The following is a 24,874-nucleotide window of genomic DNA, read 5'->3' on the forward strand; positions in this document are numbered from 1 at the left end:
TCTTCATGTCAGGTTTTCAGCCTGTCTTTACGCATCGTTGATCACAGACCACTCGTTCTTTAATTTTGAAATTTTTCTTTCATGTTAAGTAACAAATAGGAGAAGTGTTAAAAGGATAAGATTGGGAGATTCATAGAAATCCCATTTGATGTCAAATTCCATTAACAGCAAGTCCACACTTCTCTCCTGGAGGCTCAAACAGTAAAGAATCCACCTGCAATGTGGGAGACCTGGGTTCGATTCCTGGGTTGGGAAGACCCCCTGGAGGAGGACATGGCAACCCACTCTAGTGCTCTTGCCTGGAGAACCTGTGGGCAGCGGAGCCTGGTGGGCTACAGTCCAAACGGTCACAAATAGTCGGCCATGACCGAGCACAGCAGCTACTGTGCTTCTTTGGGAGCAATTCTGGTGGCTTTCAAATGCCCCCCAGTCCCAATGTTGTTTAGGTAGGTAACTGTGCAGCGGGGCTGCCCTTGATTACTTCAAATCTACTCTGCATGTTAGAGACCAAACTGTCCCCATGGGGCTCAGATCCCAAGTCTTTCTGAATGAGAAGTGTTAGTGGCTCAGTTGTGTCTGACTCTTTGCAACCCCATGGACTGTAGCCCACCAGGCTCCCCTGTCCATGGGATTCTCCGGGCAAGAACACTGGAGTGGGTTGCCATGCCCTCCTCCAGGGGACCTTCCCAACCCAGGAATCGAACGCAGGTCTCCCACATTGCAGGTGGATTCATTAGTGTCTGAGCCACTAGGGGAGCCTTTTTCTGAATTCACTGAAAAAGAAAAGGACAAGACGAAGGCAGCGTATTCTCTCTGCGCGTGCTGGCTGTTAGGTGGAAGTTCTCCATGTTCACGTCCATGTAGAAGACATTGTTAATTAAAGGATATGTACTTAAAACAACCACGTCTGAGGTTGCCATTATATTATTAAAACTACAGCACACACAGTGGTTACTGAGACTTAGATCAACCACAGAAATTTGGGAGGAGGAGTATTTTAGCACCTGTATGGTTTAGGATTGCTGGCTCCCGGTGGTAACGAAAGACAGATGAACTGTGGTTGTTCATTACTACGAGGCACGTGTCATCACTGCTCTGTAGCCGGTGTGTCTCCCCCTCTATCGGGAGTGGCGGGGTTGTGGGCGGGGCACAAGGACCCTGGACCCAAGTCCTGGTACTGGGTGAGGGGCGGGCACTCAGGTCACCAGGGGCACCCAGTGACCACACGGCCCGGAAGCCCCAGGACTGGAGCCTGGAGTTTGGGTGAGGAGTCCCGGAAGCCCTGACGGGGACTCACTTTGTGCAGAAGTTCCTCCTAGGGTCATACCTCAGCACCAGGTGACGCCAGGGTGCCCCACGCTCTCTCCTGGGCGTCCCCCACCCGAACCTCTGCGGCCCAACAGCCCTCTGTCTGCAGGGGCTGCCCCGCCAGTCACCTCTGGCCCCTGACACTTTCTGCTCTGGGGAAGCCAAACCAGCACTGCCCACCACCAGGTCAAGGTTCCAGGAACCTACCTGCGCACGCCACCTTTCCTGGCGGATTGGTCTTTGGGAAGGGGGCTGTGGGCGTCCCATGGGACACCCACCCCCACAGCAGCTCTTGTCCCCGCCTCCAGCCCACCCTGCTCGTGAGTCACAGCCTCCACACGTCTGCCTCCAGGTCGCCCAGCTGTCCCCCCACGCCTGCCCTGCATGCTCTTCACTGCCCCCTCCCTCGGCTTCCATCCACAGCCAGCATACCCTGCACTGGGGGCCCTCTTGGCCTGCACTTGTGCTTCTAAGCGTGTTTGTTCACAGAACATTCTGGAGTGATATGTCCCCAGATCAACCGAAAAGCCTCTGAAGGCAGGGCTGCCAAGCCGTGCTCCTCCCCTCCCCCAGGCAGTCCCAGGCACCTGTGCAGGTGGGCACCGGGGCCTGACCGAGGTCCTGCCCCACCTTCATGGGGCAGGGCACGGTTCCCAGCAGACGTCAGATGACTCCTGACCCCGCTGGCCTTCCCTCGGAGGGGGTCATTCGTCCAGGTGGGCCGCGGGAAAGTACAGGTCGGGGTCCCACCAGGAGGCACGGACGCTTCAGGGACAGTTTCTAAAGATGAGGGCGGTGAGTCACAGGCCGGTTCCCAGCACCACGCTGCTGGGGCAGAGCGTGCAGGCGACCAGGCTCCTCTCTCTGGGATCCACTTTCAGCACCAACTGCCCACACTTACACTTCTTGGAAGCTGGGGGCGCGTCCTCCGTCCTGTCACGGAGTCTCTGGCCCTCCCCTGTGGAGGGCCTGGCCGGGGGGACAGAGTCTGGCCCACAGCGAGCAGGATGCCCGCCAGGTGGCTGCACTTCGGGTTTGGGAGTCAGGACGGGATGCAGCCCTCTGTACTTCTGGTCTCACCAGGTGCTGGCCGCTCCCCACATGGCCTCCTAAGAGCGTGTCAGCAGGGATGCCTGCGCCTCCAGGGATGCTGGTGTTCAGAAGGGAGGCGACCCTGGAGCGGCTGGTCAGGCTGCAGGGCCCCAGGCTCACATGGCCACTTTCTGACCTGAGACTGGGCAACACTCAAGTTCCCTAGAATCTGGCCTCTTCATCCAAAAACTGGGGATAATAGTAAAATCCCTGTGACGAGACTGCTGAGAGGGTGTGACTTCAGGAAAGCATCAGACACAAAGTGCTCAGTGACCGCTGACCGTCCAGAGGCTGGCCATGCTGTCCTCCAGACAGGAGGCGGGGTGCACAAGGGGGTCCCTAGGGCAGCAGGGCGCCAGCCAGCCCCACCCCAGCTCTCCAGGGGCGCTTCCTTCACGCCAGTCTCCCCACGGAGAGGCTCTCCACAGGAGGGAGCTGCCTCCTTGGGGCTTCCCCAGGTGTTCCAGAGACTCCAGGACCCCGCCGGCTGCTTGGTTTCCAGCCCATGCCGCACTCTCCCTACCCCGCACCACCGCCACCCTGACTACACATCTGCACCCGCAGCTCCGAGCTCCCGGCGGTGGACGTGGCAGGAGGGGACACTGTGCCGTGGGAACCAGGACGCCCCCTGTGCCCCCAACACGGAGCTGGCCTCAAGCCTTCCTGCCTGCCGGCCTGTCACGGCCGCTGCGTGCTGCACACACACCGGGGGAACGGAACATCCCACAGGAGGGGCCTCTCTGGACACCCTTCTGAGGAAGCTGGGTGCCTGCGGCCTCTTGCCATGAAGGGCGCACCCTTTGCAAAGCAGAAGGTGGCATTTCTCTGGGGCACACGTGGAGGCCTCTTGATTCTTATGTTCTAAACACGCTGCCATCAGTGCCCTGGGGAAACCCAGAGTGACTGGCAGAGGACAGAGCAGGCCCGCTCGCCAGGGAGCATGGTTCCTCTTTGTGCCAGCCTGGCCACGTCTGGGGGCGAGTGGACTCTGAGGGAAGCGCAGAGCTGTGTGAACAGAGCACCTGAGCTGGGCGCCTGCCTGGGTTCAGCTCATCAACCGCCCCTGGCTTGACCCGCACTGTCTCCAGAACCATTCTGCCACCCCGGGAGGGGCTGCTCCCCCAGATTCAGCCCCCCGCCATGCCCGGGTCTCCTAAACAGGCCTGGTACGAAGGACGCTGTCAGGCTCCACCCACACACAGGCAACCTGGCTCCCTTGCCAATTGATGCCGCCCCTCACATCCTCTCAAACTGAACCAGAGGCTTCAGGAAAGGGAACTGCAGACGGCTATCTCCTGGTAATCGACCTCACCTGGGGCCAAAATACCCCATACCTGCAGGTGTTCAGCCATCGACAGTGAGCCCAGCCCAGCCCTGCAGCCCTTGTCGAGGTAGGGGCCTCGGGGGCGGGAGAGAATGCTAACCCCGCTCCTGGCCGAATTGTCACAGGCCATCACTGCAGCTGGGAGGAAACGAGAGGGCAAACGTACCCCAGAAATGCAGCCAGCATCCCTGAATTCAAGCCCCTGACAGCCCAAGGAGACCCCAATATATCCTCAGAAGGGACAGTGAATGTTCTCAAGCCTCAGGGACAAGTCAGAGACCGCTGTTTTTTTTTCTCCCTTCCTCTGGGCCATAAAAAGGAAAGGGAAGAGGAACTTCCCTCCGAGGTCTCGGTGATTTCTTGTTAAGCACATCTATAAATACAGGCATGTTGAAAGCACATTCTTGATAAAATTATTAATAACTCAGTGTCAGCATGGGAGGGGTCACCTAACGTGGGATCACAGGATTTTGTGTCTTAGTGTTTCCCTGTTTTCAAGACTAGATGCTGGTGTGCAGGGCGTCAGGTCATCAACAGCTCTGATCTCCCTTGATGCCCAAGCCACCTGTGCTCGACACGCCCCTTGGCTTTGCACACGTGACTCCCCTGAAGGCTGAGGAATCCTCTAAACTTTAACAAGACACAGCAGTGCCCAGACACTGGGATTCACGGTCTGTCTCTAAGCAGCAGCAACAGGAGCACAAGTTGGAGTGGGGGTCCCTGCTGGGACAGACCTGGGGAGCCAGCACGCCATAAATAATAAAGCCCTGCAGGAACCATCGCCAGGGAGAAGCCTGATTAACAAAGGTTAACAAATGCACCCTGAGAGAGCCAGTGTGGGCAGAGGAGCACACACCGGGGTGGCTGCCGGGGGCCAAACAGAGACCTCCGCGGCTGCAGGCTGCGCAGATGCTCCTGGGTGCTACAGCAACAGCATCTGTCAGGACCACCACCCCCGCCCCCAGACCCCAGTCCCACGTCAGGAGGGCAGGGTGATGCCTCAGGACCAGTTCACAAGATGCTTCACTCTTTTTCTCAGCTTTATTGAGATATATTTGACTCAGAGCATTGTGTCCATTAAGGCTCCCAAAAATCCGGTAATGAAAGACAGCCTGGTTAGGGGATAAAATTAGTCTCTATTAACCTAGTATTTTCTCTTTCACAATAAATTAATAAATTGGATATCTAAATTGGATGTTAATCATCACAAGTCTAGTTCCTGGGAGTCAGTTCCGAGTTCATGGACAGACTTGAGCACCTCGTCTGCAAAGCTGGGTCCCAGCAGGGCCAGCCCCGTTCAGTCTGCCTTCAACGTGGTAGAGCCCACTGCGGAAGAGGCCGACCCAGAAAGCAAGCCCTTGGGGGCCCAACCCCGGAGCAGCTGCCCATCCCCAGCCTCCCTAAGCCCCCTCGCTCCCTTGGGCCTGTTCATCTCCACCCACAGCCACGCCCCAGGCTATGACGATCACCTGGACAGCCACGATGGCAGCCCCCTGAGCAGCCCCCACCGTGGCCTGTCCACCCTCCCTGACACCCATCACTGCTCGCCCAGAACGCCTGGCGGGACCCCCGCCACGTCCGCAGGATGGAGTCCACAGGATGGCATCCACATGCTTGCAATGCTCCATGTTGGGACCAGCCCAGCAGCTCCAGGGCTAGTTGAGCCAACCAGTCGCTGTACGGCAGCACCAAGCGGACGGACAGCCTGGGCCTGCGTCTGCGGCTCTGTCTGCCCCCCTCACTGCAGCGCATGCCACGCTTGCCCCGGTCACACAGCGGCTGTGCCTTCTCTCCTGTACATGTGCTGGCCCCGCCAGACTCCCCTCCCCGCATGCAGCAATCCCCGCACCTGGGCTTCTGCATCCGTCTCTGGGACACCTTCCCAGGACGTGACCCTCACCCCTCACCGGAAGGGCCTGTTTCCTCCCCAAACGTAGCACCATGAGCACCCACGCTAGTGCTTACGGCCGATTTCCCAACTGTCAACACCACCAACTAGCATTTCTGAGACTCAGGGCGGGTCTGTGCGTCCTGCCTGGGTCCCAGAGCGCCTACTGAGATGAACAAGCATTTCTCAAGAGAACCAGCAAGTGACTGAACAAAGAGAAGCAGTGCAGGTCTCCTCCACCATCGGCCACAATTCCGAGACCAGGCTGGACAGACCTGCGTTTGGAGGACATCACAGAAAAGAGAGCCTGAGGAAGCTGCCAGGGCCACGACCCACTCCGCCTCGAGGCAGGTGGGTCACTGTCCCCCGTCCATGTAAACTAAACACCTGTCTGGGCTTCAACGGAGAAGGGCTTCTACCTCTAACATTTAAGTGTGGTCAACACCATCCCAATGGAAATGTCCATGAGATTTTGATGAGGACAGGAATTGCCTGCCAGCCACCACGCCCCAAACCACCCCCGAGAGGCTGGGGGAGCAGGTAGGAAGCTGTGCTCAGACAGAATGAACATGGCACTGCCAGCTCCCCTGGGCCTGGGCCAGCCTCACAAGCCCCTGAGACCAAGGGTCAGGGCACCGCCCCCTCCTCTCTCTCACCCTTACACTGAGTCGGGACCAGAAGACCAGGCTCAGGCAAAGCGCACTAACATCTGTAGTTTCTGGTGAGTTCCTTGGCCTCTCTGAGCCTTGTGTGAATGAAATATCTGCTCTGTGGTTTACAAGCTTCACGGGGCAGTGTGACCTGCAGAGCACCAGTCACCGGGCGGCTGCCGTTGGTGCCATGAGCAGCGGGGCCCCAACAGGAGCCTTCCTGCTGCCGTTTGCTCATGCCCTGTGCTCAGCCTGGGTCTTCCGAGGCTCTGCCCCTGCACTTACCCACAGGTGGACCCTCAGGCCTCGGGGCCCAGCACCTACACATGCACTACTTGTGCATCCCCCAAGCAGGCCTGTTGAATCAGGACTGGCGTTTTAACACCATCACTCCACACCTGTCAGGCCTGCGCCAGCACAGGGTGCTCTCCGAGACGGTGGCAGGAGCGTGCTGGCATTGGACACTGAGGGCACGGGCCGAGCCTCCCTCAGCCAATGAGCCCTTGACTCCCTGCACTTAGCCAAACCTTTCCTTTAAGCAAAAATCACATTTCCATCCCCCTTCACCCAATCCCCGCGCCCCCCACCCCCCGCTAGTTAGATGAGAAAACACTGGGAAACCATCTTAAACTGCTGTCCACACCAGTTAACATTTTTGGCTTTAAGCTGAGCTTGGAATGAGAAGTCCCTGGGGAGCCTGGCGCACCCCCCTCTCCGATGTCTCTCTGCTCACTGGGCACCCACTGTCTCAGGGAAGGGAGTTCTCATCTCCTGTTGTCAGTACATCTCCTTCTGGAGGAGGGCAGTGGCCTTAAAATACAGCAGGGCAGCCCCCGAACCCGCCTCGTGGTGCCCGTGGCAGGAGCACGTGGGCTCCATACCCGGGCTGAGGATGGGGAGGTGCACGGGGCCACACAGCCCGGGAGACAGTCCCGAGGAGCAGGGTGCACCCGGCAGGGCCCTGAGATAGCCTGGGGGCAGCACAGCTTTCAGCAAAGAAGGAATTAGGCCAAAATCGTTCTCTTGTCAAAGAGAGTGCGTAGCTCCCAACGTGGAGCAACACAAGTGCACATTCACACACGTCTGGACACTTAAACTGAACTCTGGTTGCTTCTCTTCCGGCAGCACCTGAACTCTGGTCATGTTTCAGGAGCATTATGGTCTTCTGAGAAAGGGCCAGAGCTTCAGAATGCCTGGGGCGGCTGTGGAGAGAGAACGTCACAGGTGACAAGCACTGAAACAGCATTCAGGTGCAAGAATGCATCTGGGCATTCACACCACACAGGCACTGAATGTTCACGCTGATTCCTAAATACTCCTGTTCACGTATTCACATTCCTTTTTGGTTTAAGGAAAAAATTACTTTAGAGCAAAGTCTCAGCTATTGGTGGGGAACTTGCAGCCAGGCTTCCCTTCCCTGCTGTCCAGCTGGGGTTTGCACACACATGGGGCCCCCGGGGCTCACTGGGCCCGTTCTCTGCACACATGTAGGGCCCCAGGGGTTCATCTGGGCCTGCTCTCTGCAACATGTGGGACCCCAGGGCTTCATCTGGGCCCACCCTCTGCACATGTGTGGGGCCCCAGGGCTTCATCTGGGCCTGATCTCTGCACACGTGTGGGGCCCCAGGGTCTTACTGGGCCTGCCCTCTGCACACGTGTGGGGCCCCAGGGCTTCATCTGGGCTCACCCTCTGCACACGTGTGGGGCCCCAGGGCTTCATCTGGGCCTGATCTCTGCATACATGTGGGGGCCCAGGTTCTCACTGGGCTTGCCCTCTGCACACACGTGGGGCCCTAGGGCTTCATCTGGGCCTGCTGTCTGCACACGTGTGGGGCCCAGGACTTCATCTGGGCCTGATCTCTGCATATGTGTGGGGCCCCAGGTTCTCACTGGGCTTGCCCTCTGCACACGTGTGGGGCCCAGGGGTTCATCTGGGCCCACCCTTTGAAGGCAGGGAAAGCTGTTCTTACTCAGGGTTCCTTCCGTGGTGGGGTTCAGAGAAGGCTGTACAGGGAGAGGCCGAGCATGTTTTTTCGCACAGCTCTGAGTGCTTAGACCACGTGGGTCGACAAAAAAGGGCCACACCCAAGGCCACACTGTGGGCCTCGCCCAGCACAGCCAGCAGAGCCCGACGCCAGCGTCACCACCACCAGGCGCTCCCAAAGCCTGAGTCAGAAGCTTCAAGCAGCCCGGAGATGCACTCCTCTCCCTCTGGCTTCCAAAGCAACTGTGACCACATACTTTCAGCGCAAAGCTGCAGAGACAACTGGAAAAATGAAAAACAGCTTTTCAGAAACGATTTAATGAGGTAGCTGAGATCATCTCACATCCACGGCAGACAGAGGTGCTTAATGAGTTCACAGGCATTTAAACATATTCGTAAACGCAAACTGTGACCTTGCCTGATAACTGCTCTTTCTTCCCAAATCCCAAAGGTGCATGCATGCCTTGCAAAGAGGCCCAGGGAGACAGCGGCAGCAGGCCGGGAGGGAGGAGCTGGACGGGAGCTGAGGGAGGGCATCCGGGGTGCTCCCCACCCAACACCAGTGCAGGCGGACAGAGCCAAGCAGGACTCCGAGAAGGGCAGGGCTGAGTAGGGCCGACACCCCAAAACCACACTCAGGAGGCTGCCCCCATGGCCACAGGGCAAGCCCAGGATGCTCTGGAGAAAAGCTTCTTCACAGTCACCTCCCAACGCGGCCCAGTGGGTCTCAGACGAGGAGAGGCCACGAGATCAGTCTGGACACTGTGGCCTTCACGATGATACCCCAACACGCACACACCCGCGTCACACACATCCATGCATACACACCTGTGTGCACACACACCCATGTCTCACACACACCACACCCGTGTCACACACATCCATGTACACACACCTGTGTCACACCCACACCTGTGTGCAAATGTGCCTGTCACACCAATAACACACCCATGTCTTACACACATATCCCACACCTGTGTACATACACACCTGTGTCACAGCCCACACCTGTCACACACACACACCCGTGTCACACACACCCATGTCACACTCATACCCCACACCTGTGTACACACACACCTGTGTCACACACACACCCGTGTTACACACCTGTGTCACACACACACCACACCCATGTCACACACTCATACCCCACACCTGTGTACACACACACCTGTGTCACACACCACGCCCACGTCATACACACACCCGTGTCACACACACCCCGGCTCGCCCGTGGGCTTAACAGTCAGCAGTGTCTGGCAGCACAGAAGCTGGGGGGCGGCTGGGGGGGTCTCGAGAGGAGCCTGGATCCACTGGACACCCCCTTCCAGTCCTCAGGCCAGGCAGCGACGAGAAGCCAGCGGAAGGTGTCCGTGGCGCCGGCTAAGTCTCTGGGGTGTAGCTGCCGTAGGCCAGGGGGGGCGGGGCCCGCAGGCCGGCCCAGCGCCGCGCGCCTGGCGGGGGCTCCGCGCGCCCCTGCTCCTTGTATTTACCCAGGATGCTCCTGGCCTCCTCGGCGTCCCGCAGCGGGCTCTCGCCATACTCCTCTCTCAGCCACTGGCGGAACTGGGGAAGCGAGACAGCGGGGCGTCACACCCCCGCGCCCTCACCCTGCCCGCCCGGTGCCCTCACCCAGTCAGCTCTGACGCCGGCCAGTGGGCGCCGAGCGACACAATGACTTCTTCCAGGCTTTGGCCTGAGGATGTGAAAGCCAGCCTCGTCAAGATGACAGCACTCGACCCCCAGGCAGAGAGGCAGAAGCTCACCTGGGGCCTGCGGAAGGTGGACGGCTGCGAGGGGCTGGAGGGAGCCCGTGAGCCATCCGGCCTGGGGGTGAAGGTGGCGCGCAGTTACCTGGTGGACCTGGAGCTCCTCGAACTCCTGCAGCTGCCTCTGGAAGCCCAGGTTGGGGTTGGCACACGACCTGCCTGCACGCACGGTGTGCAGGGCGTCCTCCCAGCCAAAGTCGGTGACCGTCATGATGTAGGCGACCACCAGGGTCACGCTCCTGGAGACGCCCGCCAGGCTGCAGGTTGAGAGCCACATGGCAAGGGGCAGTCAGCAGACTCATGTAGGAAGCTGCCTGTCCTCGGTTATGAGTGGACAGCTAGCCAGTGCGTCCTCAGAAATCACTCAGAAGCATACCAGCTCTCTCTGCTTTACCACACTAGGGTCTTGGGCACTCCTCACCCACGCGGCCTCCGTCTCGGTTGGTTGTCTACTGGCTATGGCTCCAGACACTTGGTGCTATGATTCTTTTTCTCCTGACCTCCCCTTCAGATAGTCCCCATTCCCTGGACAGAAAAGTTGTGAAAGGACATCTGGGCACTTGAAGGGTCCAGGAGCCCAGCAATAGTCAGTTATAACCTCAGGCATTCAGACAGCTTCACACTTTTAAAGTCTGATTTTCTTAGGTACCTCTTCCCTGGTGGCTCAGACAGTAAAGAATCTGTCTGCAATGGAAGAGAACCAGGTTTGATCCCTGGGTTGGGAAGATCCCCTAGAGGAGGAAATGTAACCCACTCCAATATCCTTGCCTGGGAAATCCCATGGACAGAGGAGCCTCATGGGCAACAGTTCATGAGATCGCAAAGAGTCAGACATGACTAACACTTTCTTAGGTACATAAGGGTAAAGTCTATCACTTAAAAAACTCATTAAATACAGATGCCCTTAGCCAACATTCTCTGATCTCCTCCACAGACCCAAGCAGAGTACCCGCGTGGCACACTCCACGTGCTCTGGGGGGTGGGGGTGGGGACGTTCTGCAGGTGATAATGGCCAGTTTTCTCCAGCAGGCTGAATAAGGCGACCAATTTTAAATGTGCATGCAAATTAAGGTGGTCACAGAGAGGTTGTGCTACGTCAGACTTGGAGTGCTCAGCAACGGTTTAAGATGGGGAAGTTCAGCAAATTTCTCATTTTTAGAAAAGCTTATCTTCAGATTGACACAACCAAATGAAACACGAATTCCTAGAACATCAGCCCTGCACTTATTCAAATATAAATAACAATAAAAACCACTCTCAAGTAGTGGTTCTTCCCTTGGGCTGTGTATCAGAAATACTGATAAATCTTTTAAAAAACTCACATCCTCTTGGGGCGCAGCTGGGGAGATGCTCACCCCCCGAAACAGCTCTGGCTGCACTGCAGAGCGCGCTGGAGCAAATGCAAGCGAGCTTCACAAACCCGCACTTCATGTTTATTACACATCCTGCTCTTTTTTAAAGTAAAATGGAAATCCAGTTTCAAGCGCATAAAACTGCAGAACAACACTGCTAAAACAGGCAGTCTACCCAGTGCCCCTGCCTGACTGGGGGTTCCAGGAGGCTCCCCTGGTCCACACGGCAGGCCCCTCAGCCCTCCGTGGGGCAGCAGCACCCCCAGGGTGGGCCGTGTGACTCCACAGAGCCTCCACTGCAACGGCAGCTTCCTTGGGGGAACTCAGATGACTGAGATTCTCTCGTGAACCCAGACCGAACCTCACTCAGGAGCGAGGGGGCCTGTCCGATCCGTGCTCTAATGACAGCAGCTTCTGCCCCAGAACACCAGCCTCTGGGCCCCTGGATGTGTCACCATTATGAATAGCAGCTTATGTTTTCACTGTTAGCCATGTCTTCGGCATAAGCACTGGCAGTGATGCAATGAGGGCCCACAGGCCCCTGAGTGCTTGGCTGTGCCAGGCTGGGGGCACTGTCCTTGGGGTCTGCACCCAGCAGCAGCCTTCGCCACAGAACGTGTACACAGGTGTATGTGTTTATACCACACACACGGTGTGTGAATGGAGGCAACAGCTGCATAGACCTGCTGAATTTTAAAAGTCTGTTCAGCTCTGCTTAGAGCCAAGTACAAGCTCCAAACACATAAAAGCCCCAATCTGTAAATGGAGGAGAGATGGTTGTTCTGGTGTGACAGTAACGCAATGCTAAACACCCACATATGCAGCCAAAACCCTCCAGCAAGAAACAGTGCTTTGAATGGCTACTGAGCAGAGCCAAGTTCTGAAAGGATGTTGGGAGAGGATGGAAAAGGGGCTCCTTTTTTCCAGTAACCTTGACAGTCCCTGCAAAAACCTAACAAAAAGCGAAAATGCTAAGTGACAAGGAAGGAACAACTGTTTGGCTCACTTTGCACAAAAGCCAACCATGGCTGACACGCAGCCGGGGTGAGGTGGGTAGGTGCTGGACGTTCAGGGAGACCGTGAGCAGGGCAGAGCAGGCCCTCGCTGTCGGGCAGGGACACACGTACCAGTGAACCAGGCAGCCCTCGCCCTGGAGACGGCACTCATGGATGAATTTAATACTTTCTTTGAAGTGTCGCGTCCTGTGGGGAGGAAAAAAGAGAGAAGTGACATCTCTCTACTTTACTCAACGTATGAGGAAAAGAAAAACCCGCTGAGGTTTCTTGAAAAGGTCTTGAGTCCGCAGGTCCAGATCCCAGTCACTGTCCAGGGCTTTGAATCTGACCCACAGTGCTGAGGCTGGGAGGGGATGGCCCATCCACTGGGATTTTTGGAAGTTCTCTGCAAGGAACCCCTGAAACACGCAGGGCCACATGGACATTGGGGGCAGGTCCGGCCCAGCCCCACGGTCAGTCTGGGCCCCTCAACACCCAGCAGGGCAGCGATCCCCACAGTGACCTGCTTACCACCCACCAGGTGAGGGAGGTACCCACCCAGTGTGGGCTCTCCAGTTCACATCTGACCATCTTGGAGGAGGTCCTGACTGCCCATCCTCCAGGCTGGGGCAGGAGAACTGCAGCCCCCAAGCCCGAGGGGTCTGACTGAACGTGTGGCCGTGGGAACGTCACCTGCCTTCCCTTAGCCTCACTGGGAAATGGGAACTGGGCTTCACAGGCCGGGACAGAGAAACACACAGCAACGGGCTTCGCGGACTCTGAGGTCCCATGTGACCATGAGACTGCGATCTTTTCTCCTGATCCTTAGCTTTTATGGCTTCCCTGGTGGCTCAGACGGTAAAGAATCTGCCTGCAACACAGGAGACCCAGGTTCGATCCCTGGGTCGGGAAGATCCCTGGAGAAGGAAATGGCAACCCACTCCAGTGTTCTTGCCTGGAGAATCCCATGGACAGAGGAGCCTGGTGGGCTGCAGTCCGTGGGGTCGCACAGTCGGACACGACGGAGCCACTTCCCTTGTCAGCAGCTCTCTTCTCCCGCCCCGGTTCACGCCCAGCAGCGTCATCCAGACCGTGCGGTGGGTCGAGGAAAACTCTGAGGGGAACCACAGAGCCTGTGCTTTCCCAAGTCTCCTGCTTTGAAGTGGATTTTGCCCGTGGCCTGAAAGCACAGCGGCTACTGAGCACTGAGCGTGCAGCAGGGACTCTGCTAAGCCTGGAGATCAGAGAGGAATAGAACGTGGCTCGCAGCCACATGTAGGCCTGCGGTTCCATGAAGGCTGACCGGGTGAACAAACCTCAGAGGAACAGGGGATTCAGGTGGGGCACACAGACGCAGCCAGGTGTGGACTGCAGAAGAAACTTAGCAAGCTGCGTGTCCTGGATCTGGGCAGCAGACACAGAGGACTTTGGTGCAGGCATCTCTCACACGGCCTGAGGCTACTGTGCGCAGAGGGGCCAGGGTCCCAGCCACAGACTCCAGACTCTGAGCAGAGAGCCAACTAGACCACAAGGCAGGGTGAGGTGAGGGGTGTTTCTGCTGACCTCCCCGGGCACATGTGCTCCCAGGGTGAGTGCACATGGCAACCTCGGGCACTAAAGCGCCACCCCTAAACTGACGTGGTGTAAGACAGACAAGGGAAGACGCTGCGGTGACCCCGACATACAAAGACCTCGGAGCAGAGGCTGGGCAGAGGGCAGGGAGGGGTGCGGTGGCCCTAGGGGTCAGGTTGCCCAGTGCTGAGCACAGCGTCCACGGTGGGGTGCGTCCATCCCATATCTCAGGTAAAACCCGCCTTGAGCATGAGCTCTTCTGATGGCAAGTGCTGAGGCTGGGGGTGGCGGGGGGCGGGGCGTGGGGAGGGGAGAGGCTCATCCGTCCACACCCTCCCAGGCTGTCAGAAGCTCCCATCTTCCCTGCAGTTCCAGCCACAGAGAAGCAGAGGGGAGGCTGGGACTGGGCTCCAGGAGGACTCCCTTCCTGACAAAAGAAGGGTCTCTACCTCAGGCTTCCTGCAGGGCGCTGGGTGGCCAGCTGGTGCCCAAAGCTGAGCCAGCTGCCCTGTGACCACAGGCGACAGGCCTCGGGCTGCAACGGGGGCTCTGGGAGCTACTGCCCAGACCTGGAGCACTTGTCCTGGGCGTCTTGGGCAGGGAGTGAAGTAAATCAATGTCTTTATAACTTAAAACACTGTCAATCCTACTATTTACAGCCTAACCTGACATCAAAGGTGCAACAATTTAAGGACACTGAGCCTCTCCTGTGGCCGAGGAGCGGCTCCGCCTACCATGGTCTCCCCTGCAGACAAGCCAGCAGACGGGCAGCTCTGACTGTAGGTCCACAGCTGGGCCATGTGCCCGGACCCCAGGCTCATGCCCGCTGTAGCTGGCGGCTGAGGGCAGGCGCCTGTCTCCCAGGCCAGCCATGCTGCGGCACCAGGGTTCCCGAGAGGACTCGCCACACTGAAGCCCACACTCTGTGGTCCTCCACAGGCGGGACAGACCTCCTACCAGCAAAGGAAGAGGGAGTCAGGAGACGAGACACAGTAGCCTGAGCTTGTGAAGGACATGGGTGGCCTCAGAATATGCCGTGAAGGCCATGCCAGGCCAGAGGCTTGTCCTGGGGATGTGTCGGCCCTGTGAGCTCACCGACGTCTTGCACAGGTGACAGCTGAGCCCCCTTCCTGAAACCCTAGGGCAGGGGTGTGGTCAGCAGGGTGATGTGCAGACTGACCTGAGCCCAGAGCAAGCGTGTGAGGGGCCCCAGACGAGGAAGTGAGAGGAGGGTCCCACAGGCCTTTCCTCCGTCACCTCTGTCCGCATCAGGCATCAAGTCCAGGAAAAGCCCACGGACGGCTCCTGCCCACCACGGTGTCGGAACAAGGGCAGGAGAGTCAGGACGCTGATGGAGGGCCTGCTCAGAGCCCAGCCGTGAAACCTGACTCACGGACAGGACCGGGCATGAGGCCGCGCCAGACAGACATTCCTAGAAGCGCCTCTTCCGAGGAAAGCCAGGAGGCAGGCATTCTCAGGGCCCCCAGGGTGGGTCATTTCCAAGGAAGCTCATGACAGGAGCCCAGGCCTGGTCACTGCAGCCCCTCCCCCATCGTGGGAAATCCCCAGGGCTCAGGCCTCGCGTTGCTCAACCCCAGATCAAAGCAGAAGCCCAGATGGAAGCACACCCCCACAGGCGGCAGGTTCCCTATTCCTGGTCTCCGCGATGTCCCTTTACTTCCACGCAGAGACGTGGGGTGCGCTCTGTCGGGGGAGAGCTGGCAGGGTGCGTCCACAAGAAGCATGCCCACGTGAGTGTGCAGCTCCGTCAGCACAGCAGACCTGTGAGCCTGGCGAGCGCTGTCCTCCGTGGGGCTGGCAAACAGCCCAGCAGCGGCCACCACCCCCGGCTCCTCCTCTGTGGTCAGTGCTGGCCCTCCTCATGGCCAGGGCATCCACCCAGAGGCCAAGAGCAGAGCCAGCAGGGTCTTCTTGACCTTCGTGGGTCCAGCACACTCAGGCCACGCCGTGCCACGTGCATCCTCTGAGCCTGAACAGTCACTTCTCACTCCAAGATGGCAGGACCTGTGGGCTGTGGTCCCCACTGAGGGGTCTGTGGCGGGAAGGACTCTGCCTGGGGGAGGTCTGGCTCAGCACCATGTGGGCAGCTGGGCTCCCCCAAAGCCAGCAGAGACAGACCAGGCTGCTTCTCCTGACCCTCGTCAGAGCCCACACATGTGTGTGCACAGTGTGTGTACATGTGTGCACCTGTGTGTACAAGAGTGTATACAAGTGTGTGCAGTATGTATATAGGAAAGCGAAGGAGAAAAAGCCCAGGAAAGGCCAGCATCCTCAGGGGTTTTTCCTCAGAAAAGATGCTGAAAACAAAGTACGCGTGTGGTGCATTCTCCTGGGCGCCAGCTCTGGAGGGCGGGCTCAGGTCAGCGAGCTCCTCTCCTTAGAGCCGTCCAGCCCTGGCGCCACCCCCGGGGCCCTGCACTGACCGTGCAGCTCTCACCGCAGCTGAGGTGAGCAGGACAGAGACACTTCCCCACTCGGCAGACCTCACGGCCTTCAACGTGCTTCTGTCAAGGATTCCCCAAGTCCTGCATTTCCTGCACCGCCAACACGAGAAGAGTCAGGCGAGGCGTGCGTAGTGCACACTTCACTGTGCCGGACGAGGTCATTGTAAAAAGAATTAAACAAAACCCTCTCTACCACCTACTATCTCTTCATTTCACAAAGAACAGTTTCACCTCCAAAAAGAAAGAAACATAGTCTAAGACTAAAAACTAGGTTTCTAAGTTGAATAGGTGAAATCTTAGAAAGCAACACACATTTTCTACACATTTCTCCCTTCTGCTACGGAGTCCTCAGGAGTTACGTATGTGCATTTCTGTCTGGAAATAGGACAGTACTCCAGGGCCCACCTACCTCTGATGTTGCAGAACTGCTTTTTAACATTAAAGAAAAATGTAAATGAGAGAAAAAGAGAGCTGGAAGCACAAGAGACATAAACTAAAGAAAACACACACAAAAAGACAGGAGGTGGGACAGATAAGGAGGGTCTACTGCTGTTTATTACAAGCTCTCTGCATCGCTGACACCTCTTCTCCCCACAAAAACCCCAAGAAATTTAGACCCTGCTTGACTCTCAAGCCTCTGTTGTCATCAAGGCTCTGCTGTGAAGATGCAAACCTGCCAGCTCCTCAAAGAAGACAAAATGATAACTCTTCTCTTATGGTGTCTAAATACAGGCACCAATTTGAAAAATATTAAAACAAGAATGAATAAGCAGCGATACCTCCAACCACTCACTCTCAAGACACGTGAACACTCCTTTCCTGAATAAGCGGAAAATGGAAGCTAATTCTTTGGAGACACTTAGGGTCAGTAAACACTTTCACCACCTCACCTAAAGCTACAGAAATTGTGTGAGATAGACATTTCACAGAGGAGAGAATGAGGTTACAATGACTCGCCCGAGGAAGTACACAGAGAAAGCAAAAGCAAACACTCCCAGAAGCCTTGGTTCACTCAACCACTGCACGCCGGCCTCTGGCAGGAGGTGTGTGTGTCTGAGACAAAGCCTACGGTGCCTCTAATTCTGCAAATCAAGCAGAACACACTGGCCTGGGTTGGGACTGTCGCCACTATGAGAGCTTGAACTTTCCCGTTTCCTGACTTTGCGAGGCAGGGTGGTTGGGGGAACAGAGCTAAAATTCTGATGTGTTAACTGTCATCTCAAACCAGGTTTCTGCAATTTAAGTTCCTGGAAGATCAGAGGGGGAGTTTGTGAGGAGATGGCCAAGCCAGAAAACTGACCTTTTTGGAGCCTCTGCAGTGACTGAAAGCAGTTATTCTCCAAAGGTCATGGCCTTCTGACTGACGTAAGTAGCAAGAAGAATTCCTACAGGGATGTGTGGGGAAAGATTTAGGATACTAACCTTAAATCCTATCCTAAGTTGGAAACAACTTTTTAAATCTGTTTGAATAAGCAATACAGTTTTCTAGAATGTATTTTGTCCCCACATATAAGAACTCTTAGGCACCGAGAAGAAACTGCTCACCTGAAGGACCCTGGTTCTAGCCAGGTCCCAGAGCCTGAGGAGGCTTTGTGTCCTGACTGTCTACACTGGCTGGGGATACAGAAACTGAAGGCTTATGGTCAGCCTTCACATACTCCCCTATCTGGTGAGTAATGAGCTCAGGGAGGAGGTCACACAGTCAAGGGTTCTGCCTGTCAGCGTCAGTAGACTTTCTGTATCATGAACTCATGCTTACCATTAAATTGCAGGCTGTGCTTTCCAATGAAACACCTGTGACAGGCAAGGAGAAACTCAAGGTGTTTCACAGGCTGTCTCTTAAGATATGAACTACACTCGAATTCCAAGCCTAGCTTCACTATCTTCATAGAACTTCACTAAAGCAAGACACGTTTACAGAGCCATGGACACTTATGTACCCAAAGCCTTACTTGTGTGTAAGCTCTGCTATTACCAATGGATCAAAAATAAACATTTCCCCAAAGACACCCACATGCCTACGAGCCTATGAGCATAACTCCATCTCCGATGAATTATGGTCTGGACCCCCTTTCCCAGCTGCAGCACCCACCTGTCAACCACCTTCTCATCCAGATACAAGCAAAGAGTTAAAATAAGGCAAATCACACATCTTACAAGACCTCTGTACATGTCTGGGACAGGGGAGAACTAGTTTAAATCTTATGAGCTAGTCCTCTGGGCCCAGGTTGACTGTCGCTGGGCTGGTTTTGCCAGATTTGAGCAGACCTAGGAGATGCCAGAAGTCAGGGGACGGGCTACGGCAGCCTCAGTCCCCGGCCTTCCTGGGGCACATCCTCCTGAGCACCAGAATGGCCCTTCCTGTGACTCTCAGGCCACACCAATGCACTCTGAACAAAAACACACTCTTGTTTTCAAAAGTGCTTGGAGGTCACAAAGAAGACTTCCACACATGGCCTCATCTCCATAAATGCCAAAGGCAGGCCCTTGCAGACGAGAGAACTGGGGCTCAGGGGCCTTAGAATGACCTGCCCAAGGCTGATGGAGCTGGCCTTGAACCTGAGATTTCTAATGTCTGCACAGGGCAGGGTCGGGGTCCTCACCCCTGGACATCAAGCCCAGTGCTGCCCCCTCCAAAGCACCAAAGCTGGAGCGTCCCGGCAGGCAGCGTGGTCCAAGTACAGCGGCCATCTGCCCTGACTACAGATGCCAAGGGGTGCGGCAATCACACTGCTCCAAACAGAATGCCAATCAAGTATTGACAAGTTCAACAGCATGTCAGAATCTCGGTTTGAGATAAGACCAGAGCAACCATTCTAAAAATAGCCACCAAAACATGGGCAGAAGATCGCTGTGGTCTCGAGAGAAAGGCAGTGGCTCACTTCCTTCCGTACACACCATGCCCCCCAACCACTTCTGTTTCTCGACACGACTAGTAACCAAGGAAGTTCTCTGATACTTCTCCTCCTCCCATATCCAGGCTACTACTGTTTTCCTAGTGACCCTGTAAAGTCTTTCCTCTATCATCTTCAATCTTAAAGATGGATTTTCCTATGAAACATGGAGAGTCAGTGTGGAAACACGACCTTGGGTGGGAACTGCTGCCCCTCACCCAGGCCCCCCTGCCCCTTCCTGGTCAGACCTGCACCATCCGCCCTGCCCCAACCCCTGGTCTTCCCCACATCGGCTTATCTGACGATGCTCCCCTTTTCTCCAAACAGGTAGGATCTCACAAAATTCTTGCATAACCTGAGATGTCTCTGCTCTCCAGCAGTGGAAAACCAAGGCTGGCTGATGTTCAGCAGTGGACAACCTTCAGGGGGTAAGATTTTTATAGTCTACATTTCTGTAATATAGGACTTATAGGCAATAGAGCTTGAAAGCCATGAAAGCTGAATGCTGACAAGCTCTTGGACTCCCAAATCCTCAAACTACACAGGCTCTTCCTGTTGAAACATAGCTGTGTGTCGTCGGGAAGGGTCCTTGTGTCTGACTGAAAACAGGCAGCAAAAACGAGTTGGTCGATGGACGTCTGGGACAGCCATGTCTCAGCTCCTGAGCCTCTCAGCTGTCTGGCTCAAATCCAGGCTCAGGAAAAGGTCAGTTGGTCCACATAACCTCCAGACACCAAGCAGAGTGGTGTCCCAGCTGTTACCTCGTGGGTCTCCAATCCCTGTCCCCCGTCCACCCAAGCCCAGTTCAACGGGCCTCATATGACCGTGAGGATGGGGATCTGGAAAGGAGGGCGATTATGACTCTCTCCTTGGATGGAGATGCTTCCAGCTATGGGAAAGAGAGGGCAGGACCTTCCTAACCAGAAAAGCCTGGTCTCTCAACTCAGACAAGCTTCCCAAGTACTCTGGCCCCTGGGGTAGCCACTGGCCACGTGGGGCTGCTGGACATTTGAGACAGAGCTGGTCCAGATGGAAGGTGCTGTAAGTGTAAATAGCACCCCAGGTTTTGAAGACTTAGTATGAATAAAATGATGTAAAATACCTCATCCTTAAAATGCTGAGCACATGTTGCACTGGTAGTACTTTTGGGTATACTGAGTTGAATACAACGTATTATTCAAATTGTTGTGACCTCTCTTTCTTACTTTTTAATGTGGCACCTAGAAAATTTAAAATTACATGTGTAGCTTGCATTTGTGGCTCATATTCTGTTTCTATTGCACAAAATGCAACAGTTTACAGGGAAATGTGAACATGCTGAAGCATGGTTTGAGACACCCTTTACAAAGTCAGTCCCTGACACACACACCACCCGAGCTGCTCAGTGGAAGGACCAGCCACCTGGAGCACAGACGGAGGGCCTCCGGTTCCCAGCAGGGCAGCTGCCAGGCACTGAGGTCCCTCTGCTCTGGTGACTACACGTCCTTTCCCTTTAACATGTCCAGATAATACAGAAAGAAACCAACTTACAGGTTTTGAGATGGTGAATCCGCTGCTGGAATGCACAGGTATTTAACCCCCTGTGGAATGATAAAAACATATATAAAATAAAAAGATGATACTCAGTGGAGAAAAAATTTAAAGGAACTATTTACTCGGGTCAAAATATGAAAAATAAAAAGGAGAAGTTTTTCACTCATCCTTTGTTGCCAAGGAACTGAGGGGAAACTTTAATTAAGGTTCCTGGTTACTTTCCATGACCATATGCACACGAAAAGCGAAATAATTAGAGTACTTCTCAGTAAGTGTCTACTTACCGAGTTTCAAAACTACCACCTCCGATGCACATTCATATTCTCCCTTTTAAATCTATTTCACTTAAGACCCTGAATGGCCAGAAAGGCAGCACTGAGAACAGAAGCCTTGTCATGAAGACATGCTGTGTGTCAGTCCCAGGACAGGGAGAGCCGTAAGTCCACTGAAGAAGTGCTTGGACCTGCACACACTGGAAATGATTTGTTTTGCTTAGTTTTCAGGACAGTAAAAGTTTATATACCAAGCTAATTTTTTTACAAGAATGACTCAGTTTGGAAAAAAATGAACTTCATATTGTTCACTATAAACATCTATAAAAATGTTTATGCAAATTCATGCTATAAGAATCATGCTGAACTCGAATTTTATTAAAACCTTTTCTTTGAAGGGACTTAAGGTACAGTTCCCAAACTCTACAGTGTCAGGTGAAAATACAGAGTTCAGAAATCTCAGCAAACTTTTCAAAGCAATATGGCTCCATGAAGACTTATTAATGAATAAACCACTTTTAAAGCTTTTTCTTGTGATAGCCTAATCAAACAGAATATAGCCACCATGTCATAAAAAATCAATGGGGGGGGGACATACCAAAAACTAGAAAAATAACCGACCGGAGAGTAAATGCAGGAGAAACATGTGGAATCATGGTGCCGCCAACCACAAGTCCCTTAGCATTTGAAGCCATCAAACTATTATTTCTAAGTTATTTGCATTTTTTTGCAGTTGGACACTACAGTTATAGTGTCAGTTCACATGGCTAGGAATTTTGCGTTGCATTTGCTAGTGTTGCCTTGTAAGGAGCATGGGGTCCTCTGTGCTGTCGATCCCACACTCCAACATGGAAGCTACATGGACTGTTTCTCAAGCTCTGCTGCTGGGTGCGGACCTGGGACCTGGCTTCGTCGTCTGACGCACCTGCCTGAGGCAGATCTGGAAACGGGACACGGGAAGAGTCAAGCAGGTGAGGAGCACCTGCCCAGCAGGTGCAGGTGGCGGCCGGGCGGGGAGTGCTGGGTGGGCGTGGCAGCAGGTCTCAATGGGCAGTTGTGTACTGTGGTCTGCATGTTGCCCCTGGAGCTTCAGAAGACAGCCTGTCTGTCCAGCTCTTCTGAGGAGACCACAAGCCTGGACTTTTTCTTAAAAGGCCCCCTTCTGCTGACAGGGCTCAGAGTGGAAGCTGTTGTCTGCAACTAAGAGCAGGCTTCAGTTCAGTTCAGTTTAGTCACTCGGTCGTGTCCGACTCTCTGTGACCCCATGGACTGCACAGCCCATGGAATTCTCCAGGCCAGAATGTTGGAGTGGGGAGCCTTTCCCTTCTCCAGGGGATCTTCCAGACCCAGGAATTGAACCAGGGTCTCCTGCATTGCAGGTGGATTCTTTACCAACTGACCTATCAGTTCAGTTCAGTCCAGTCACTCAGTCGTGTCCGACTCTCTGCGACCCCACGGACTGCAGCACGCCAAGCCTCCCTGTCCATCACCAACTCCCGGAGTTTACTCAAATTCATGTCCATTGAGTCAGTGATGCCACCCAACCATCTCATCTTCTGTTGTCCCCTTCTCCTCCCACCTTCAATCTTTCCCAGCATCAGGGTCTTTTCAAATGAGTCACCAGGGTTAGGGGACACAATTCCCCTGCTTGTCTCCCACCATTAGAGAGGCCAGAAACAACATTTTTCCTGCTTCTCTCTCTCTCTCACATACACACATTTTTAATTTTGAGTCAATCATTATATCTTCTAACAAAGGCCCCTCTGGGTTTTAAAGACGATGAGTTTTATTGCTACTCATCCACAGAGCAGCTCATCACATGGGGCCAAACGTCCCACAGGCGAGCGGGAAATGCAAGGTCAGCTGCAGGGAAGAACCTGAGCCACAGGTTGCCCACCTCCCCCCAACGCCCGCTCGAGCTTCGCCTCGTGGCCCACTGTCTCCTGCCTCTCTGTCCCCTGGCCCTGGGCTCCTCTGCTCGACTGGAAAAAGCGAGGCAACTGCCTAAAGTTCTAACACACCTCCTGACCACAGAGGTCTGCGAGCCCGATGTAAAGAGAAGGAAAAGGGAAAAGGAAACGATACTGTTGGAGGAGTCATTTCACACCTTCCCTCACGGAGGCCACACAAGAGGTGGTGTAGATACACTCGCTGATCAGCTCATAATTCTCCATTGAAATGACTCACTCACTCTTTGCCTTTTGTTCCCGAGGGAGGGTTGGCTGTGGATTGGGCCCAGAAGCTTGTGCGATGCCCCCCTCCCACACGCGTCCCCGCTCCCTGCCGACCGGTCCTCCTGAGCCTCCACTTGCCCTGCTCCTGGCGCCGCTGCTCTGGGCGGCTGGCCACCCAGCCACACGCGGAGGGTCCCTCCGTGGGGCGACAGGTCCCGCTACATGTTCCAACCAACAGCCCCTCGATTCCAGCAGAATCCAGGGCCAGCCCAGCCCACGCATCTGGCGGAGAGAGAGAAATGGAGTGGAGGAAGAGAAGGAGGCGGGTAAACAGCTCTCGGCCCACCCTCGACGCCGGCGTCCACGCTCGACGCCAGCGTGGTGTGCCGGACGCACTCTGCTTCTTCGGGGTTCCCTGACGGGGTCTCCTTCCCTTTGGGGGTGCCCGAGGCACAAAGGGAAAGGGGCCGGCCCCACACGGCAGGAGAAAACCAGGCAACATGGCCAGGGGCGCCCCCTCTGGCCCCACAGAGGCTGAGGAGACTGCTCCTGGCCCCGCGGGGCCCTCGGCCGGGCCAGCTGGGACGGGTGTGTGGCCGCTACAGCATCCCGTCTGTGACGCATCTGCGGAGGAACAAGCAGCCCCGGCCACAAATCTGGGGACCCTCTGCTTCAAAGAAAGGCACAGAAAATATGAAATATAAGACCTTGTTCTTTCAAAGGCAATAACAATAATAATAGCCTTCCCTGGAATGATGCCTGGCACACAGCAGGTACTTACTAATGTCTGGGGAATGATGAGAACACGGTGAAGACCAGTTAACGTGAAGACCATATTAGAAGCATAGTAGAAGGAAAGAAAGCTATTGTGAAGTGCAAGCCTTATTCTGGTGACCACGATACCTAGAGCCCCACCACGTGGGGGGCACACCACACACACACGCTCCAGGTGTCAGCCTCCAGCCCGCCTGCCCCAGCGGCTCACTGTGACCTACAATAGGAAGGGAACAAACTATGCAAATGCAGTGAAGAAAGGAGTCAAAATTGCCAAAAAGGCTCAGTTGCTCACCACCCAGGACGTCTACTTATCCTGGCTTAGTCATTAACAAAGCACAAAGCATCTCCTTGGAGGCCAGAGTGCAGAACATGAGGTGCCTGAGAGAAGGCTTGTGATGCCTGCACACGTGTACAGTTCAGTTAGTTACTAATTCAGAAAGCAGCCAGGGTGCCGGCAGCCTGAAGGGCCTCAGCGCCAACAAGAAAGCTGGACACACTTGAGATCATCCAATATTAGAGGACAGGGCTCTGCAAATGTTTCAGGATGATGTGGAATAGATTCATCTGCTTGGACCGAAACAAAGGCCCACTCTGTAGTGCTGGAGTTCACAGAGACAGGAATAAGGGCCATGGTGTGTTTAGCTAAGCTATGGAAAGTTTAGCAAAAAAGAAAGGATATCTTATTGTAGGGCAAAATTCTACAGCAATCTGAAAAATTCGTAAGTAATACAAATAGCACCAATGTTTCCATTACTATAGCATCCGTTTGGTGGCATTTCCTCCCTCATATTACCCCTATTATTTTAAAACCCCTAAAATCAA

The 24,874-nt window shown here is 55.0% G+C and overlaps 1 protein-coding gene across 4 annotated transcripts in view; it reads right to left on the minus strand.

The window, feature by feature from the left end:
* Positions 1-4,746: 4,746 nt before the first annotated feature.
* The window catches only part of DUSP22 (dual specificity phosphatase 22), a 49,226-nt gene continuing 29,098 nt past the window's right edge, over positions 4,747-24,874 (minus strand). Inside the window, exons 4-8 of one of the 4 annotated variants that reach the window (XM_086370961.1) lie at positions 20,827-20,876; positions 12,498-12,572; positions 10,104-10,275; positions 9,743-9,815; positions 4,747-7,464 (exon numbers count right to left, since the gene is read on the minus strand). In XM_086370961.1, coding sequence (XP_086227087.1) covers positions 7,418-7,464; positions 9,743-9,815; positions 10,104-10,275; positions 12,498-12,572; positions 20,827-20,876 — 417 coding nt within the window. In that variant the 3' untranslated portion in view covers positions 4,747-7,417. Of the gene's footprint in view, positions 7,465-8,364; positions 8,529-8,548; positions 9,816-10,103; positions 10,276-12,497; positions 12,573-16,218; positions 16,493-20,826; positions 20,877-24,874 lie in introns of those variants that run through there. The other 3 variants (XM_086370962.1, XM_086370960.1, XM_086370963.1) reach the window with 3 other exon arrangements.

Source organism: Bos grunniens, chromosome 23, assembly GCF_055505025.1.
Source record: "Bos grunniens cultivar Pamir isolate PY7600 chromosome 23, Bosgru_T2T1.0, whole genome shotgun sequence".
In the NCBI taxonomy this organism is placed as follows: domain Eukaryota; kingdom Metazoa; phylum Chordata; class Mammalia; order Artiodactyla; family Bovidae; genus Bos; species Bos grunniens.